This window comes from Bos mutus, chromosome 19, assembly GCF_027580195.1.
Source record: "Bos mutus isolate GX-2022 chromosome 19, NWIPB_WYAK_1.1, whole genome shotgun sequence".
Lineage (NCBI taxonomy): Eukaryota > Metazoa > Chordata > Mammalia > Artiodactyla > Bovidae > Bos > Bos mutus.
In genome coordinates this window covers 6,829,157-6,848,232 of record NC_091635.1, presented here as the reverse complement: position 1 = coordinate 6,848,232, position 19,076 = coordinate 6,829,157, and the positions used below count along the sequence as shown (strand labels likewise).

Genomic DNA, 19,076 nt, shown 5'->3' with positions numbered 1-19,076 from the left:
GATCCACAAGGCTGATCGAATTTTCGGAAAGGGGAGATTGGAGAAGGGTGCAAGAAACGGACTCCTCCAAAGATTCAGGAGCATCTTCATTGACTTCTGGTTACCTGGGCTGTTGGCAGGTGTGGGCTGGGGGGAGGGAGTTGCAAAATCGGTACAGCAAGGAGAGTCTACCCCTTGGTAGGTGCTCTTGGGGCACCTGGCAAGGCAACACTTCTGGCATGGCTGGCACTCAACAAATACGGAAACTTCCAAGAGTCTGCTGTTTGGCTGCCTATCACAAGGGAGTGAAGTCAGGATGTGCCCCCCGCCTGTGTGATGGGAGGCTGGTACAGGAGATGCTCAGACAGGACCACTTGGCTCCAGAGCCATTTCTGCTTTTAGAATACTGGTGCGGGTTTGGTTTTTTTTTTTTTTATTTATTAAAGAAGAGAATAAAGCATTTGTAAATATATTTCTCTCATGTATACTTCAAAGATGACGCTGGTCGGCAGCTACAGAAGTAGGGAGCAAAGAGGCAGGAGCCGTTCCCCCACCTGTCCTGTCCCACTCCACCCCCTCCACCCTAGATGACAGAGACACACGGAGGGCTGGGAACTGTCTGGCTCCAAAGGACGAAAGCTTCCAAGGTGTGTGAACGGAAGGACCAGCTGACAGGTCTCATCACAGTGCCGCCCGGAGAGCAGGGTGGTGCCTCCAGGGAGGCTGGGAGGCTTGTTAAGAAAACCCCTTAGAAACAGATAAGGCATGAAGGTTCCCCACTGGGCTCCCAGCACAGAGGCCAGGGCCACTGACTTCCCTCCTCCAATCCCTAGGGTCTCAGGATGGGCGGTAGAAAGAATGGGGAGCCCTGAAGGGCAAGCTGGGGATCTGGGCCTCTCTTAGCTGAAGCTGGATCTTCTGAAGCCTTAACATAAGATAAAGTCCCTGACCCTCCTGGGTCCTCAAAAGCCCCCCACAAAGCTGAGTGGTTACAAGCAGGCATTTTATGGGGAGGAGGAGACGCGCTCCCCATCTGGTCCCATTTCAGCACTGCCCAGGGTGGGGTAGCATCCTGGAGGGGGCGCAGTAAAGGGGGGCAGGGGAGGATGCTGGGGCCATGGGCTGGTGGCACATGCCCAGGACATTCTGGGGGTGGCACTCATGACCTGCGGTGGGGTGGGCCTGGTGGTGGGGAGAGTGGGGGTGAACGAGACACATTGTGGTCCCTGAGATGGGGACAGGCAGAGGCCAAGCTCGGTGAGTCAGAGGAGGCGTGCAGAGATGGGAGCTCCCATCTCCTGGACCCCTGGAAGGCTTGATACCCAGAAGGCATTTCTGGGGCTGGAACCCGGGGAGGCTGGCTCTGAGTTGATTGGCTACAGATCTGCGGTGGGCTGAGGGTGTCCAGGGACAAGCCCACCCTCACCAGGACTGGCATCGAGGGTCGCTCAGGCCTGGCTCAGGCTTTCTGCTCTGCCTGGCAGGGGCCATCTCTGACCTGGTCAGGACCCTTGAGGCAGGACAGCTGGTACGAAGGGAATGACAGCGTGTCACAGCTGGGGAGAAGCAGTGGATGGTCCGGGAGACCCCTAGAACCTGCAACAGCTGGCTCTGGGGTCCCCCTTCAAGTGTTTCCAGTTGTGGCGAGGGGGGGTCAAGGAGAACTTGCCTTGCAAAAGAATCTCTCAGGAAAACCAGCGTTGAAAAAAAAAAGTCAACGGGTCCAGAATGGCTTTCAGAAGCTTGGCCACAAATCTGAGAGCAAGGCCTGGGGTTAGGGGGCAGGGCTGGGAGAGCTGAGAATCCCCAGGGGAGTAGGGACGTTTGGCTTGCAATCTGTGGGCTGCGCCTGGGGGCTGGCGCCGGTGACGGAGGATCCTGGGTCGCGAGGAAGGCCTCCATCATCAGCAGAGAGTGGATTTCCCCCACGTGCTCCCTGGGTCAGAGGACAACCTCCCTCGGGGGTGTATTGCTGCTAAAAGGGCTCCCTCACTCACCAGAGGCTGCAGGGCCCAGGTTCAAGGGACCCCCACTGGCCTGACCCAGGGGGGGAAACCGTCACTTGCTGCTGTGCGTCTTGACTTTGGTGGCGTTGATGTCGGCCTTGGTCTTCTGGATCCTGGAGAAGATCTCCTTGAAGAGAGCCTTGTACTCGGGCTGGCTCTGTTCCAGCCGCTTATCCACGGCCTCCACGTGCTGGCTGAGGCTCTTCTCCGCCTTGGCCTCCCCCAGGCCCTCCTCGCCAGCCCGCAGGTCCCTCCACGAGCTGTCCCGGGAGATGGGCCGCGAGGTCTGCACCCCCGCGTGCCGCACCCCGGCCCCGTGCTGCCGGCACTTGCTCAGCAGCTCCTCGTACTTCTCCAGCAGCGCGTGGTACTGCTCATCCACCTCGCGCAGGATGGACATGCCCCGCTTGCGCACGCTGTTGGCGTGCAGCGTGAGGTTGCCCGCATGCCGGCTGGCCGGGTCTTTGGCCACGATGGCGTTGAGCGCCGTGTCGCTGCAGCTCTTGCGCACGGCGTGGCCGGGGGAGGCGGCCGGAGAGGAGACCCCGTCCTGGGGGCCTGAGTCGTCGCCGATGCCTGGCTGGGGGTCGTCGGCTTCGGGCGCCTGGGTGAGGGGCGCCAGCAGGGCCTCGGCCAGGTGGTCCTCCCGGCCCAGCAGGTAGGTCTTGGCTTGCTTCATCTGCTGTAGCTCCAGCAGCTCGGCCTCCAGCTCCTGCACGCGGAAGCGGCAGCCCTCCATCTCGCACAGCTGCCGCTCCAGCTCCGAGTACTCCTGGAGCACCGCTGCATACTCGCGCTCCGCCCGCTCCTTGCGCTGCCGCTCCTGGCTCACCTGGGAGCGCAGCACGCCCACCAAGGTCTGCAGCCGCTCGTTCTCCTGCTCCAGGGGACGCGGGCCCAGCTCCAGGGAGGAGCTGTGCAGGCGGAAGGCATCTTCACACCTGGGAAGGAGCAGGGGCAGGTGGGCAGATGGCGAGGGCGCACGCGGGCCAGGCCCTTGGAGCTCAGCTGCATCTCTCTGCCCCACTGGGCTGCATGCTCTGCCCACTAGAGTCACTCCCGCGCCTTCTCCCCCGGCTCTCTGCCCTGGGAGCTTGCCCTTCGCTTCAGCCAGGTGTCCTGGCTCTCTCTTGGGTTCAGCCGATGGGCGCTACCGGCAGGAGTTCCAGGGGTAGGAGCAGAGAGAGGTTGCAGGGAATGTCTCTCCCTGGGCTTCCTCCCTGGTTACTGTGGGGCAGGCAGGAAGCCTGCTCCATGCCCTCTGGGTTCCAGTATCCTCCCTTCTCCTGGTCCCTTTGGTCTCAGGATGGTATCAGCTCTTGACTATTGCAACCCCAGGGTGTAGCAGTGTCCACCTAGTTTCCCCACACCTTGCCCACACCTCTTTATTGATCTGTCCTCAATTACCCTGGGAGGGGCGCTGTCTGTCTCTTGCCAGGAACTTTATTGAAACACCCATTAAATCCACGGTGTGTATTCTTCTTTTAAAAAAAAAAAATTGGCTGTGCCGAGTCTTAGATCGTCAATCTTTATTGCAGCATGCAGGATCTTCAGTTGTGGCGTGTGAGATCTAGTTACCTAACGGTGGATCGAATCCAAGCCCCCTGAATTGTGAGCGTGGAGTCCTAGCCACTGAACGACCACCAAAGTCCCCCACTGTTTAAGTCATCCCAATTCAAAAGGCTTAATGGGAATTGAAAGGGACAGTGGTTCGTCCCTCCTGACTTCTGACTTACTAAGCAGGTGACCTCGGAGTCTCAATTTCCTCTTCTGAGTAGCGGGGATGATAAACCACACCTCACCATATTGCCATGAGAATTAAGTCACTGAGCGGCGTGGTGGGCACGTGGCCAGGGCTCTCAGCGCCAGCTGCTGACTGCTGTTAGCTCCACGACCTGCCTCTGCAATAGCCCAGAGGATGCACCGACCCTCCTCCCACCTGCTGCCCGGTGCCCACCCTGCCTTCCCCTCACCCCGTGGAGATGGGCCCAGCGCGCCCTCACCTACCGGGGGCTGGTGCACAGCTCCTTGAGGCAGGGGAAGGTGTGGATGGTGCGCCTGCGTTCACGCTTCTCCCGCCGCACTCGCAGCTGCTCCAGGTCCCGCAGCTGCTCCACCTGAGCCTGCAGCTCCTCCACCTGGGTCTGCAGGCGCTCAATGGTCTCTGTCAGCCTGGGGTGGAGTGGGGCACACACGGATGGGAGGGATGCTCAGGGGACGGGGCCAACCCTCCTCACCGCAGCCCTGGGGGGCTTGGGGCTGGGGCCGGACAGGCAACCTTGAGCCACACTGCCTGGGGCTGAGGTCAGACGAGGAATTCCTTGGGCAGCCAAGGACCCACGCTTCTGCTCCACCTCCCAGGCTGAGCCGACACTTCTCCGTGTTTCCTCCCTCCGTTTCTTTCTTTTTTAATGTATCTACTTATTTATTTAAATTTACTCATTTATTACGTATTTATTTACTTATTTGGCTGTGCCAGGTATTAGTTGCAGCACACAGAATCTTTGATCTTAGTCTCGGCATGTGGGATCTTTGGTTATCACCTGTGGGATCTAGTTCCCTGGCCAGGGATCAAACCTGGGCCCCCTGCATTGGAAGCGAGGAGTCTTAGCCACTGGATCACCAGAAGGCTCTTTTCTTTTTTAAAGATTTTTACTTTATTTAATTGGGCTTCCCTGGTAGCTCAGCTGGTAAAGAATCCACCTGCAATGTGGGAGACCTGGGTTTGATACCTGGATTGGAAAGATCCCTTGGAGAAGGGAACGGCTACCCACACCAGAATTCTGGCCTGGAGAATTCCATGGGCTGTATAGTCCATGGGGTCGAAAAGAGTTGGACAAGACTGAGCAACTTTCACTCTCACTTAATTAATTTATATTTATTTTGGGGCCATACGATGTGCAAAATCTTAGTTCCCTGATCTGGGATCAAACCTGTATCTCCTGCAGTGGAAGTGCAGAGTCTTAACCACTGGACCACTTGGGAAGTCCTGTCTCCTCCGTTCCTTGTACACCCTTCTATCACTTATCACTTTGCACTGCAATAAAATATTCACATACCTGCCTTCCCTCCCAGAGGGCGGGACAGTGTCTTTGCATCCCCATCACTATATTTTCCCTAAAACAGAGCCTGGAGTATAGTTGGTGCTTAAAGACGGGTTGTGGCCGGAATGTTCAGTTCAGTTCAGTTCAGTTCAGTCGCTCAGTCGTGTCCGACTCTTTGCGACCCCATGAATCGCAGCACGCCAGGCCTCCCTGTCCATCACCGACTCCCAGAGTTCACTCAGACTCACGTCCATCGAGTCAGTGATGCCATCCAGCCATCTCATTCTCTGTCGTCCCCTTCTCCTCCTGCCCCCAATCCCTCCCAGCATCAGAGTCTTTTCCAATGAGTCAACTCTTCGCATGAGGTGGCCAAAGTACTGGAGCTTCAGCTTTAGCATCATTCCTTCCAAAGAAGGAATGTTAAACCAGCCCAAATCAATGAGGGCAAAGTTACTACCATCCCAGGTTCCCAGACCTGGGCTTTTGGGAGAAGGAATCTGAGTCACACCCACTGGCACACACACACACACACACACACACACACACACACACACAGGTACACCCAGCCCTGGGGCCTCCCCCTTACCATCCCACATCCAAGTTCCCAGCTCCACCCGGCCCTCACCCATGGATCTTCTGCTGGGCCACCTTACTCTCCAGCACCAGCTTCTGATTGGTCAGCTCCAGGTCTCGGGCCGCCAGGTCCAGCTGCTCGTACACTTTGGCGTGCTGTTCATTCACGTGCCGCAGCGTGTCCAGCTGTTTGGTCAGGTACTGGGGGATGGGGGTAGGGGTGGGATAGTTACCTTTCAGAACTGGGTTGGGGAAAATGTCTCTGCCTGGGCCCTCCTCCCACTTTCAGGAACAGGTTTGCTTTGGGGTATTCATCTGCAGCGGAGGGAGGGGGTCGAGCTGGTGGTTCAACGGGGCTGCCTGGGACAGTTGTGCAGGTTGTGGACTGCACAAGGCTTTTGGGTCAAGGCTGGGTCTGCTAAGATGGGGTAACTTTTCCTAAGCTGCACACAGGTACACACAGACTAAGGGGCCCTCAATGGGCTGGGGAGCATGTATAGGGCCCAGGGGGCCCCTCACCTCTATCTCTTGCACTTGCTCCTCGTTCGTGGAGTACATCTGCTGTAGAGACTCCTCTAGCTCCTTGTTCCTCTCCAGCAGCGTCTTCCCCAGCTCTGCGGCCAAATGCAAGTCTGGTGGGGAGGGGGCAGAGGGTGGCAGGAGCATGAGCAACAGAGAATGGAGTCAGAAGACCCCTCCCATTCCTGTTCTGAACATTCGCTCTGGGCTGAGCCTTGGGGACCTGGAGAGAACCAGGACCCAGGGGCCGCCTCTGGGGAGACTCTAAGCCTGGAAGGAGATGTAAGCCATGAGGAGACCTGTGCATTGGCCTGGAATGCCCTCTCCCCAGACACTCCTAGAGTTCCTCTCTGTGCCCTCAAGTCTGTGCTTTAATGTCACCTCCTCCAGGAAGCCTTTCTCAAACACTGATTCAAAATTGCACCCTCCCCCACCCCCACGCCCTCCCTGCTTCATTTTTCTCCTTAGCTCCTATCACTAACTTACCCAACAATTTGCTCATTAACTTGCTTCTGCCCCTTGACTAGTGGTAAGCTTAAAGGGTAGGGATTTTGCCTGTTTCAGTCACTGATACCCTGAGGACTTAGAACAATACCCGGCACAGAGCAGGTGAATAATAAATCTTTTTTGAAAGAACGAGTGAGTGGAATGTGATAAGAGCATCAGTATAAGCTAAACCAAGATCATGGCATCCAGTCCCACCACTTCATGGGAAACAGATGGGGAAACAGTGGAAACAGTGTCAGACTTTATTTTTCTGGGCTCCAAAATCACTACAGATGGTGACTGCAGCCATGAAATTAAAAGACGCTTACTCCCTGGAAGGAAAGTTATGACCAACCTAGATAGCATATTCAAAAGCAGAGACATTACTTTGCCAACAAAGGTCCGTCTAGTCAAGGCTATGGTTTTTCCAGTGGTCATGTATGGATGTGAGAGTTGGACTGTGAAGAAGGCTGAGTGCCGAAGAATTGATGCTTTTGAAGTGTGGTGTTGGAGAAGACTCTTGAGAGTCCCTTGGACTGCAAGGAGATCCAACCAGTCCATTCTGAAGGAGATCAGCCCTGGGATTTCTTTGGAAGGAATGATGCTAAAGCTGAAACTCCAGTACTTTGGCCACCTCATGCGAAGAGTGGACTCATTGGAAAAGACTCTGACGCTGGGAGGGATTGGGGGCAGGAGGAGAAGGGGATGACAGAGGATGAGATGGCTGGATGGCATCACTGACTCAATGTATGTGAGTCTGAGTGAACTCCGGGAGTTGGTGATGGACAGGAAGGCCTGGCGTGCTGCAATTCATGGGGTCGCAAAGAGTCGGACACGACTGAGCGACTGATCTGATCTGATAAGCTAAGTCACTTTCAGTCGTGTCCAACTCTGTGTGACCCCATAGACAGCAGCCCACCAGGCTCCCCGTCCCTGGGATTCTCCAGGCAAGAACACTGGAGTGAAAAAAAAAAAAAAAAGAACACTGGAGTGGGTTGCTATTTCCTTCTCCAATGCATGAAAGTGAAAAGTGAAAGTGAAGTCGCTCAGTCCTATCCGACTCTTCGAGACCCCATGGACTGCAGCCTATCAGGCTCCTCCGCCCATGGGATTTTCCAGGGAAGAGTATTGGAGTGGGAGCATCAGTATACAGAGGGGCAAAGTGCCCTGGGAGATAGGGAAGGGAGAGTTCACGGCGTGGATGGTGGGAGTCTCAGACAAGGAGCAGCTTTGGAGGTGGGCTTGGAAGGACGCCCGGAGCTCACTGAAGAGGGGAGGGGGTGGAAGGGTTTGCTGGCTATTAGAACTGGACCAGGCTTCAAAGCCTGGTCTGTCTTTAGGGGGCTGTGTGGTGGAGAGGAGCAGGGGTTAGAAGGAAGTGGCAGGTGCCAGAATCCCTAAAAATTATCTCAAGTGGGTCTGGAGTTGGGTGAGAGTATCATGACATTTATGGCAGAAAGTGAAGAGGAACTCAAAAGCCTCTTGATGAAAGTGAAAGTGGAGAGTGAAAAATTTGGCTTAAAGCTCAACATTCAGAAAACGAAGATCATGGCATCCGGTCCCATCACTTCATGGGAAATAGATGGGGAAACAGTGGAAACAGTGTCAGACTTTATTTTTTGGGCTCCAAAATCACTGCAGATGGTGACTGCAGCCATGAAATTAAGAGGTGCTTACTCCTTGGAAGGAAAGTTATGACCAACCTAGATAACATATTCAAAAGCAGAGACATTACTTTGCCAACAAAGGTCCGTCTAGTCAAGGCTATGGTTTTTCCTGTGGTCATGTATGGATGTGAGAGTTGGACTGTGAAGAAGGCTGAGTGCCGAAGAATTGATGCTTTTGAAGTGTGGTGTTGGAGAAGACTCTTGAGAGTCCCTTGGACTGCAAGGAGATCCAACCAGTCCATTCTGAAGGAGATCAGCCCTGGGATTTCTTTGGAAGGAATGATGCTAAAGCTGAAACTCCAGTACTTTGGCCACCTCATGCGAAGAGTGGACTCATTGGAAAAGACTCTGACGCTGGGAGGGATTGGGGGCAGGAGGAGAAGGGGATGACAGAGGATGAGATGGCTGGATGGCATCACTGACTCAATGTATGTGAGTCTGAGTGAACTCCGGGAGTTGGTGATGGACAGGGAGGCCTGGCGTGCTTCGATTCATGGGGTCGCAAAGAGTCGGACACGACTGAGCGACTGATCTGATCTGATCTGATCTGATCATGACATTTGGAGTGGATATTCCCACATATATATGCCTAACTCCTTTCAGACACAAAGGGTAATGAATAAGATAATGAAGAAGGACCTACTGTATACCACAGGTGCACGCGTGCTAAGTCGCTTCAGTCGTGTCCGACTCTTGGTGATTCTATGGACTGTAGCCCACCAGGCTCCTCTGTCCAAGGGATTCTCCAGGCAAGAATACTGGAGTGGGTTGCCATTTCCTTCTCCAGGGATCCTCCCCATCCAGGGACCAAATCTGCACCACCTTATGTCTCCTGCATTGGTAGGCGGGTTCTTTGCCACTAATGCCGCCTGGGAAGCCCATAGCACAGGTGAGTCTACTTAATACTTTGCAATGACCTATATGGGAAGAGAATCTAAAAAAAGAGTAGATATATATCTAACTGATTCACTTTGCCGTAGAGCAGAAACTAACACAACACTGCAAATCAACTCTACTCCAATAAATTAAAAAAAAAAAGAAGCAAAGAGTAGTGTATATATATATATATATATGTTATTCACTTATATTTAAATATATATTTATAAGGGAAGCCAAGAATCACATTGTAGTCTCAAAGAGGAGGGCAGGTCAGTTTCTGCTGTGTGCTTGGTGGAAATTCAGCAGGACCAACCACCCCTGGTTCATGATGAGGGAGGCATACCAGCTCCCTTTTCTCTGTAATGAGATGGTGAGCATTTGGCTCATCCACAAACCCTTTCAATAACTCAGGTATAAATGGAAAAACAGAAGGTGACACTCAATACAGCTTTTTATTTTTTTGCCTTGGGAACTGGGTCAGGTGGTCTGCAATGGGGCCATTTCTACTGATGCTGTCTCCTGCCTTGGCTTCGAGGGACAGGCTCTGTGGATGACCTGCATGAAACTCCTGAAACTTAAGCTAGAGTTTCAGGGCCTTCAGTCACAGTTAAGGCCGAGAACAACTGCACTTTATGCTTTTTCTTCCAGGTAGGCATCTGAGCTGGGTATGTATTCCTACCACCAGCGGGGTGGGCTGGGGTGGCTGCAAGTCACACTATAACCTGGGGATGTTGAAGGCAGAGAATGTGACCAGAGCCGCCTAGTGATTCCAAGGAAGGGGAGGAAGAGAACACAGTGGAAGTAGTTTGGGGTGGGGGAGAATCTCAGGGACTGTTTCAGGGAACTTGGATCACAGTGGAAGCTAAGCTGGTCAGAGCTGCCAGGAGGGATCACGAGAGAAGTCTACAAGCTTCAGGGCAGGGGACTGAGTGGAGCCAAGTGCTGGGGAAAGGACCCAGCTAGATGAGGGCTGGGGATGACTCTGGGGAGGGTGCAGACCCCAGATCAGAGTGGGAGGGGGGCCTAAGAGTGGGGGAACAGAGGAGCTGGCTAAGCTGGAAGTGGAATCTGGAGTAATAAACAGCCTGCCATGGCCAGAATAATGGTCACACTGGACCATTACTGGGAGGTACTGGGTCTGAACTGGCATCTCCCCTGCCTGGACCTAAGTTTTCTGGGGTCTCCTGCAGTGGGCTCTGAATGCCAGTCAAGGTGTTGCCTGGGAGCAACGCCCCAGAACCCGAGAGACAATGGCTGGGAGCCAGGGGATGTCTTTGAAAGGAAACCCTGAAATCACACTGCCCCTCCTGACTGGGGTCAGCATGGAGCCCCCTAGACTCGGGAGAAGAGAGACAGGAAAAGGACAGAGGGCAGACACCAGGAAGAAAAGACAAAGATAAAAGGGACGGGAGAAGGCCAGCCACCACCTGGCAGGGTGGCAGGGGTCTGTTCACAACCTTCAGGGCACCAATGTCAGGAACTCTGGGTCTGCAGAATTGGGGTCCACTCACCTTCCTCCCTTTGCCATGTCAGAGCTCGGCCCTGAGGCTGAGACTCAAGGTCAGGAGCCCAAGACTTCAAATGTGTGACTCAGCAGCTATCTCTCAGTCCGGAAAGAGGTACCCACAGGGCCAGGCACACCTGGTCCAAGGTGGGGGAGGGAGGCAGGCAGAGAGAGTGCCAGCGCCTAATAATTAATGGCTTTTTCTATTTTCACGGGTGCTTATGGCAGAGGGCAGAGGGGGCACAGCGAGAACTGAGGGCCTTGTTTGTCCCCGTCGCCTCCCTCCACTAGGACAGAACAACGTCAAAGTCAAACAGGAGCTTGATGGCGAAGCATCTGAAAGTAAATTTGGGGCCCATCCTCAGCGGGGATGGAGCTGGCTGAGAAAAACCACGTCTTGGGATGCCCAGAGGCAACGAGGGGGAGCTGGGCAGGAGAGAGTTTGGGCACTGGGTGAGGGGAAGGGGGAAGCAACAGGCACCCGATCCCCCATGTGGTTGGCCTCTGGCCCAAGTTCACCCCACCATCCGGTGCTTCATGCCGGGCCCCACAGGGGTGGTGCTGCAGTAGCTGTGCCTGGGCCTTCCTCCAACCCCACCCTGACACTCTGGATAATCCCCACTTCCCGGTGCAGGCTTCTCACATCACTCTGTGCCTTAGTACACGTACCGTCTCCACTAGACCACTGGCCTTCCTTCCTCTGCTGGGGCGGTAGGGGTGGGTAGGGGTTTGGGGGTGTGGCTGTTCCCCTCCAGCTCCAAGGGGCTGCAAAAATCTTGTGCATCTCGCAGCAGAGGGCCCTCAAGTCTGTTCTCACTGTCTGCAGGGCTCACTGCTGCAGAGCCCCTGTGGCTCACTCACAAGTGCTGATTTGATCCCACTCCTGCCTCCTCGGCTGGGCTGTGGAGACTACGGAGGGTGGAGATCAAGTCCCCAGGCTCGGCCCTGCATCTGGCCCTTGGCAAGTAGAGGCTGGGGTTTTGGTCGAGAGCTCTCGTTTCTTCTGAGACTATCTCTGGTTTCCCTCCTTGCTGCTGGCATCCAGCTGCTACTCAGGCCATGAGGCTAGGCCGACTGCTGCAGACCAGGAAGGCCAGAAAAGCAGGGGCCTGTGGGGCCCATTCCTGACCCTGGCCCCAGAGCCTGGCTGCCTGGCCACCCTGGGATCTGGGCATCCCTCCCTCTCTGGATGCAGCACATCTGCCAGCCTTTCTCCCTGGCTCCTTCCTCCCACATCTGGGCTGGGCATGGTGCCAGAGCCTTCTTCAGGGGCGCGGGAATGGAATGAGACAGCAATGACATTAGCATCTGCCTCCGAGGAGGCCATCTTCCCAGGCACTCAGCTTCCAATCTTTCCTTCCAGGCCCACCTCTTCCGTGAAGCCCTCTCATTGCATCCTGCCGTCCCCACTCAGTTACAAGCCCAACTTCCCCTACCCGGGTGAACCGAGGAGGCCAAGGCTAGGACTGCTCCCAGCTCCCAGGATGGCGTCTGACACAGTGGAGCCTGATAGGTGTTTGTGTAATGTGAGGTTTTGGGAGTAGTTGGCCCAGGGTTGGGGAAGGAGGTGTTGCAGCCAGGATCGGGCATTTCACTCCAGGCAGGGAGGCTGAGGGTAGAGGCAGGGTCCAGCCCAGAACCCCCAGTCCCACCCTGGTCCCCCAGAGGCTCCAATTAACCCACAGCCTGGAGCACAAGGGCAGAGCCTCATCTACCAGCAAATCTGGCCACGTGGGATTGTGGGTCAGGGCTGAAACACAAAGGCTCCAGGATGGGGGTAGATGCCTCGCACAGGGGCAAAGGCAGATATCTGGGCCCCAGAGTTGGAGACCCAGAGTGGAGGCTGTCGGCCCACACCCAGACTGTCCACACCCACCCGGCTTGCTGGGTGACTATGGTCACTTCTAGGATACACTTCCTAGCCCCTCCAATTCTGACCATCCCAGAAGGAGGCACTTTGGGGAAGGGAGGGTGGATTGAACTCCAGCGGGCCTTGGCCCTGACCCTCTCAAGCCTTCTCCTCCTTCCTGTCCTAACAGCCCCGCCCCCTCCTCGGAGTGATGTCACCCCAGCCACCTCACCAACCCCCTTCCAGTCGCCCTCTTTGCCCTCAGATGGGAGAGACGGAAACGTGGCTCCCTCTTTACTCAGGCTCTGATCTGGGGCACTGCTCAGAATTCCCAAATCCGACCTGCTCCAGACCTTGCGCCATTTGGGAGAAGGCCAGCAGGGGAAGGGCTGCAGGGACTCCTCCCTCCAGAAGGCGGGTTGGACTCCTAGTTGTCTCCGCTGTCTTCATCCGCAAGATGCCCGCACCCTCATCACCTCCCCCGGGGGAGGGGAAGGGAGCTGGGGAAACTTTCTAGGAGTCTGTGAGCTCCAGAATCCTGGCAGGGAAGGGTGCCGCTGGATTTAGAATGGGATTAACTTCCTCCCCTCACCTCTCCCCACACACAACCCCACTCAGCAAAACAGAACCAACAAGCCGCCTCCTGGCCTCCAAAGACTTCCAGTTAGCATTTTCAGACCCCCTCAACCATCCCCGGGGCTCCTGGGCAGTTCCTGCCTATAAGATGAGGTGGGCGAACTGGGTGATGTCCACCCCTGTTGTTTAGGGAAAGAAGACCGCTCCCCCGACTTTTGCAGGTCTCCACCGGTCTGGTTCCGCTTTTCCGGGGCAGGCCACCGTCTCTCCACGTCCCCATTCTCCAGACGCATTTCCCCTCCGAGTCTGGCACGCCAGATGCAGTCCGGCCCTCCCCGGGGTGACACCTCCCAACAATGGAGAAGGGGACAGGGGTCGCGGGGCGCACCCCGCTTTCCCGCTCCCTGCGCTCACCCTGCTCCAGGTCCTGCTGGTCGTACCAGGGCTCCTCTTCCTCTGCCGTGAAGTCCTCCATCCTGGCGGCCCTCCGCATGGCCCCGCAGGCGGCGGGTGGCGGGCGGGCGCTGCGGCGGCGCGGCTCAGGGCCGGGGCGCGGGGCCCGGGACAATGCGGCGGAGGCGGGCCGAGCCTCCCGCGTCGCGGACTCGGGCTGCAGTGCCCCCGCCCGCGCCGCGCCCCCTCGCCATCGGCCGCCGGCCGGACGCCCACGCGGGGCTGGCTCGCTGCCGCGGGCCGGCGGGGCCGGGGTCTTGCAGAGCGGGGCGCACCGGGCGGCAGCTGCACAAAGGGTGGAGGGGCGGGGACGGCGGGCGGGAAGGCGACAGGGAGGCTCCCGGCCCGACCGGCAGGTCTGGGGCGCTAGGAGCGCGCGGGTGCCGCGGCGGGCGCCCCCAGCCCGGCTCCTGCCCGCGATGCCCCCGGCCCGCCCGGCGACACCCGGAGCCGCCGCTGCATCTTGGCGGTGTCCGCCCCGCGCTTCCCTAGCAGCCCGCTCCGAGGGGTGGACCCAGAAGCCGCAGGCCAATCAGGAGAGGTATGCAAAATATGAGGCGGGGCCGAGGGCGGGATCTCCGCGATGAGGCGGTCGGGCTGTTGCTGAACCAACCCTCCCCTTCTAGTCTCACTCCAGTTTCACTCAATGTGTGAAATCGTTTGTTTACCTACTGTTGTCTCTCTCTCCCTGTAGATCTCCTAACAGCAACGATCTTGTCTCTCGTTCTCAGCTGGCTCTTCAGTGCCTAGAGCAGGCTGAACCATTGCTACCTTCCATGAACACTCTTGGAATGAATGAAAATTAATTTAAAATTACCTTTAGGAAATTGTGTTTAAATGCCTGTGGCCTGAAACCTCACGCTAGGAGTGGTGAACTTTGACTGTTACCCGCATTTTGGGTCTTTCCCTTTAAGATCCCGTTTCCCTCTACTTGAGATCCATATCTTACGCCCAATTACACTGCTTACACCGTATATAGTGTCACCTCTCCGAACATTCTTTCCTTAAAGGAGTTTTCAGAATCAAGTATACATGTAACTCATTTTTTATTAGGACCTACCACGCACTGGTACTATTAAAGCACCCTGACCATAACCCATTCTAAATACATGTGGCAAATACATCCGACAAAGGACTTGTATCTGGAACAGAGAAAGAACACCTGCAAATTCACAAGAAAGCTCAGTGGAAAAGTGCATAAAAGACTTGACCAAGCACTTCATAAATGACCCAATAAACATGTGACAAGGCATTGAACTTCTTTAGAAGAATCAAGGAGGCACCATTGTTTCTGTAACAAACTACTCCAAATTTAGTCACTTCAAACAACACGAATTTATTATCTTACAGTTCCGCAAGTTAGAAGATTGACGTGGCTCTCGATGACTAATATCTAGTTATCTGCAAGGCTTTGTTCCCATCTGGAGGCTCCAGGCAAGCATCTCTTTCCTTGCTGCTCCTACCTTCTAGAGGCTGCCCACATTCCATGGCCCATAGTCACCCTTTTCCATCTTGAAATCCACCAACAGAAAATGACCTTTCTCACGCTGGATGACTCTGACATCTTTGGCCTCTTTCTTCCACTTTAAAGACCCTTGTGTGTACACTGGAACCACCTGAATAATCCAGCATAATCTGCCTCATCTCAAGATCCTTGATTTAACCACATCTGCAAAATACCTTTTGCTAGGTGAAGTAACATATTCAAAGATTCTGGTGATTAGAATGTGGGCATTTGGGGGTGTGTGTGTCATAATTCCATTTACATAAAGTTCAAAATTGGCAAAACAAATCTAATCAGGATAATATTTGGCCTTGGGGAGACATGTGGGGGAACACTAGGGGCTGGAAGTGTTTTATTTTCTGATCTGGGTGTTGGTTACACACAGGTGTGTTCATTTGTAAAATCACTTACGATACATGCATTTCTCTGAATATGTTATATTTTAATAGAATAGTTTACTCAAGAAGAAAAAAAAATTCCTATGGCCAAAAAACAGTCAGTTTCTGTCCTTCTGTAGCATGCATTCTAGCAGGGATAAATAAATGTGCTATGAAGGAAATTAACAGGGTCAAAGACACTAAGACAGAAAAAGCTGGACATACATCAGAAACTGAAGGAAGCCCAGCATAACTGGAGTGGAGTGGATAGAAGAGAAATGAACTGGAGTTAGTGCCATGGGAAAGAACTGGGGATTTTATTTGGTTCCCAATAGACAAAGAGACCCAATAAAACGCTTTTCATTTCCAGTTGTGAAATATCCCTGGCAATTTTGGAGCATGGATTGGAGGAGAGCAAGAGTGGAAGCAACATGGGACTTCCCTGGCAGTCCAGGGGTTAGGACTCCACACTTCCACTGCAGGGAGCACAGGTTCAATTTCTGGTCAGAGAATTAAGATTCCACAAGCCAAGGGACCAAAAAAAAAAAAAGAAAAGAAAGAAAAAGAAATAAAGAGTAGAAGCAAGAAGATCAGTTTAGAGGCTTTTGTGATCATGTGGGGCACGTTTGACAGCAGTGGAGATGGAATGAGATGAGAAATATTTAAGCTAAAGAAGGCTGAGAGCCAAAAAGTTGATGCTTTGGAATTGCGATGCTGGAGAAGACTCTTCAGAATCCCTCATACAGTAAGGAGGTCAAACCAGTCAATTCTAGAGGAAATCAACCCTGAATATTCACTGGAAGGGCTAATGTTGAAGCTCCAATATTTTGGCCACCTGATGGGAAGACCGACTCTTTGGAAAAGACTGATGCTGGGAAAGACTGAAGGCAGGAGAAGAGGGCAACAGAGAATAAGATGGTTGGATAGCATCATGGACTCAACGGACATGAGTTTGAGCAAACTCCAGGAGATAGTGAAGGTCAGGGAAGCCTGGTGAGCTGCAGTCTATGGGGTCTCAAAGAGTAAGACACCACTTAGCGACTGAACAACAACAACAAAGATACACAGGTGAATTGACTGAAAAATCGGAAAGATGCCTTAAATGTGTGGCTGTAATAACTGGGCAATGGTGATGCCATTTATTGAGATGGGGACAAAATGAGTCTAAGGGACAAACAGGTTGGGGGGCTGAGATCCAGAAGGGACTGGTCAGCACACCCAAACCACCAAATCCCCTTCCATTTGTTCATTTCTTCATTCTGCAGCCCGTGGATATGTACCCACAGGAGCCAGGGAGTTTAAGGAGTCCCCAGAGAAGAGCAGGGGCAAAGGGCTGGGGGCCAGGACCTGGGCAGTGAGGATGCTAGCAATGAAAAGCAAACCTGTCAACCTGAAAATTCACCCCAACCTGCAGTTAAGAATGCTTTCTGTGAGGACTTAGAACAGGGGTCCCTCACCCTCTGGGATCTAATACCTGGTGATTTTAGGTGGAGCTGATGTAAGAATAATAGAAAGAAAGTGCACAATAAATGTGATGTACTTGAATTATCCAAAATCACAGCTGCCGTGCCCCCACCCCGCCAATCCTGGCTGGTGGATAACTTGTCTTCTATGAAACCGGCCCCTGGTGCCAAAAAGGTTGGGGACCACTGACTTAGCAGACCCCCATGTTTGCAAACATCCGGCTCAGAGGTCATCACTCAATTCTGGACCTTTACCACACTGCCCACATCCTCAGCATGACCCAAATACGCTCCCTTCCTGGAGCCACTCGCTCCCTGCCCCAGCCACGGAAGCATCGCCTGGCAGGGATAAATAAGCCTGTCACAAAGGCTGGATTCTTTTGCTGCCTGAGCACTGGGCAGAGTGATTCAGGCTGGAGCCCCTAGATCTCAGGAGGCTGGTGCGGGAGGTGAGCTAGAGCTGGGCAACCAACTCTTCTAGGTTGGTGGGGTCTCCTTGTCCTGCCTGCACGGGACCGAGGGTAGAGGCTGGGCTGACTGGGGTGGAATGCCTGCTACATGCCAGGCCTGTGCTGGGCCCTTTGCCTGGATTGGTTGGCTCCTTGGCCAGTGAGGCCACTCCCAGTGCCTTCAGGGCAGACAGTTTTAATACTTTCAAAACTATTCCAGGAGGAAGAAAATCAGATCTGCCTTTGAAGAAGGAAATTTCTCAGCCTCCCTGAGCTACCAGACAACAAGCCCTGGATTCGATCCACTTCAGGCCTTTCCTCTAAGCAGGGTAGAGTCAAGCCCAGCGGTTGGAAGTAGCAACGACCCGACCTTGGTAACCCCCAGAACACTCATCAGTGGGTCAGGCAGACCTGTTTCGTGGTGCTCCTTGTCAGGAGCATCAAGACTCCGCGCTGATGGTCAGAGCCTTGGCAGCTTCGATATCCCCCCCCACCCCCCAACTTTGGGTACCGTGATTCCTCTGGGGGAATCAGTTTCACACTGACCAGGCACGCTTACCGAGCTCGCACCCGAGCTCCTGGGAAATGCAGCCCGGATCCTGGGCCTGGAACCCGAGCACAGATACAGAACCCCGGGGTAGCTAGGATCCAGACTTGACGGAACCGCCCTCCGGCAGAGTGCCCCCCGAGCCCAGCCCACCGGAAGTGACAGCGCATGCGCAGGCCGTGCTGACGTTGGAGGGTCCCGGCGCTCCCGGTTTTACGAGTACGCTGGGGGAGGGGCCGGGTGCCAAGCCCGCGCCTCTGGGCCCTCGGGGTATCCTCCGACCCCACAAGCTGCGCATCTAGGGTGCTCCCACCCTGCAGGCCTCTCTACCCTCCCTGTCCCCAGACCCGTCATTCCAGCGCTGGGCTTAACGTTGCACAGAAAGATCTCACCCCTTCTCTCCCTTCCAGCGGCCTGAGGTCAGGCCCTGGCGGGGTAAGGCGCTCAGTAATACACTGGATGAGTGGGGTCATCCGGGGTCCACCCCACCTTCCCCCCTCCACCATCTGAGTGTGTTCCAGACAACGGTCTGTTCTGAAAGAGGAGTTATGTTCGTCTCCTGAGTCCTTGTGGTCAGGAAGTGCTGCTGTGTGTTTGCCTCAAATCCCTACAATTAATCCCTGCCGTCAGCAGTGACCTTTAGGATCCTGCTGCGGGGCTGTTCTCCAGTGGCGTCATTCTTACTCCTTCAATACTTCCTCCTGGGGTTGTTGGGAGGGCCCTGAGTTAACACAGACCAAATGCTTAGAACAGTGACTGGGCCAGGGGAGCACTATTCAGTATTTGTTCTTAGGATGATAATTATTGTCACTTTTGGGGGGGCTGTTGTGAGTCTTAGTTGCGGCATGCAGGATCTTTAGTTGTGGCATGTGGCATATAGTTCCCTGACCAGGGATTGAACCTGGGATCCCTGCATTGGGAGCACAGAGTCTTAGCCACTGGACCATCAGGGAAGTCCCTACTGTAACGTTTTTACCTGAGAATCCACTCTTTGCCCATCACTACCCCTCTTCTGGCAGGGCCCCTGATGGAGGCTGGGGAGACAGTCCAGGGCCTTACCTTCCTGGTGGGGGGTCAAGGGGTCAGTTCAGGCCTGCAGTCAAGGCCTGAGACGTGGGCCTGAGAGAACTGGCTGTCTGGGCTCCCATCCCAGCACTGGGCCCCCTGCATGGAATCCATTTACCTCCCAGCAGACTGAGAG

The 19,076-nt window shown here is 54.6% G+C and overlaps 1 protein-coding gene and 1 non-coding gene across 2 annotated transcripts; both read right to left on the bottom strand.

Moving 5' to 3' along the window:
• Positions 1–425: 425 nt before the first annotated feature.
• On the bottom strand, positions 426–14,019 carry CDR2L (cerebellar degeneration related protein 2 like). Its single transcript, XM_005907934.2, has 5 exons — positions 13,497–14,019; positions 6,122–6,234; positions 5,655–5,803; positions 3,993–4,157; positions 426–2,926 (listed from the first exon to the last, which is right to left on the bottom strand). Exons 1-5 carry the CDS (start codon positions 13,573–13,575, stop codon positions 2,038–2,040), a joined length of 1,395 nt encoding a protein of 464 aa, XP_005907996.2. The 5' UTR covers positions 13,576–14,019; the 3' UTR covers positions 426–2,037.
• A 4,736-nt stretch (positions 14,020–18,755) lies between these two features.
• Positions 18,756–18,828, bottom strand: TRNAG-CCC (transfer RNA glycine (anticodon CCC)). The gene has a single exon. It is a non-coding gene; the product is annotated as a tRNA-Gly (tRNA).
• Positions 18,829–19,076: the final 248 nt, after the last annotated feature.

Coding starts and splice junctions, on each gene's coding strand:
- CDR2L (XM_005907934.2), bottom strand. CDS start 13,575: ATGCGGAGGGCCGCCAGGATGGAGGACTTCACGGCAGAGGAAGAGGAG. Junction 6,235..13,496: donor CCAGCAGGACCTGGAGCAGG/GTGAGCGCAGGG, acceptor CCTCCCCACCAG/ACTTGCATTTGGCCGCAGAG. Junction 2,927..3,992: donor GAGCTGTGCACCAGCCCCCG/GTAGGTGAGGGC, acceptor GCTCCTTCCCAG/GTGTGAAGATGCCTTCCGCC.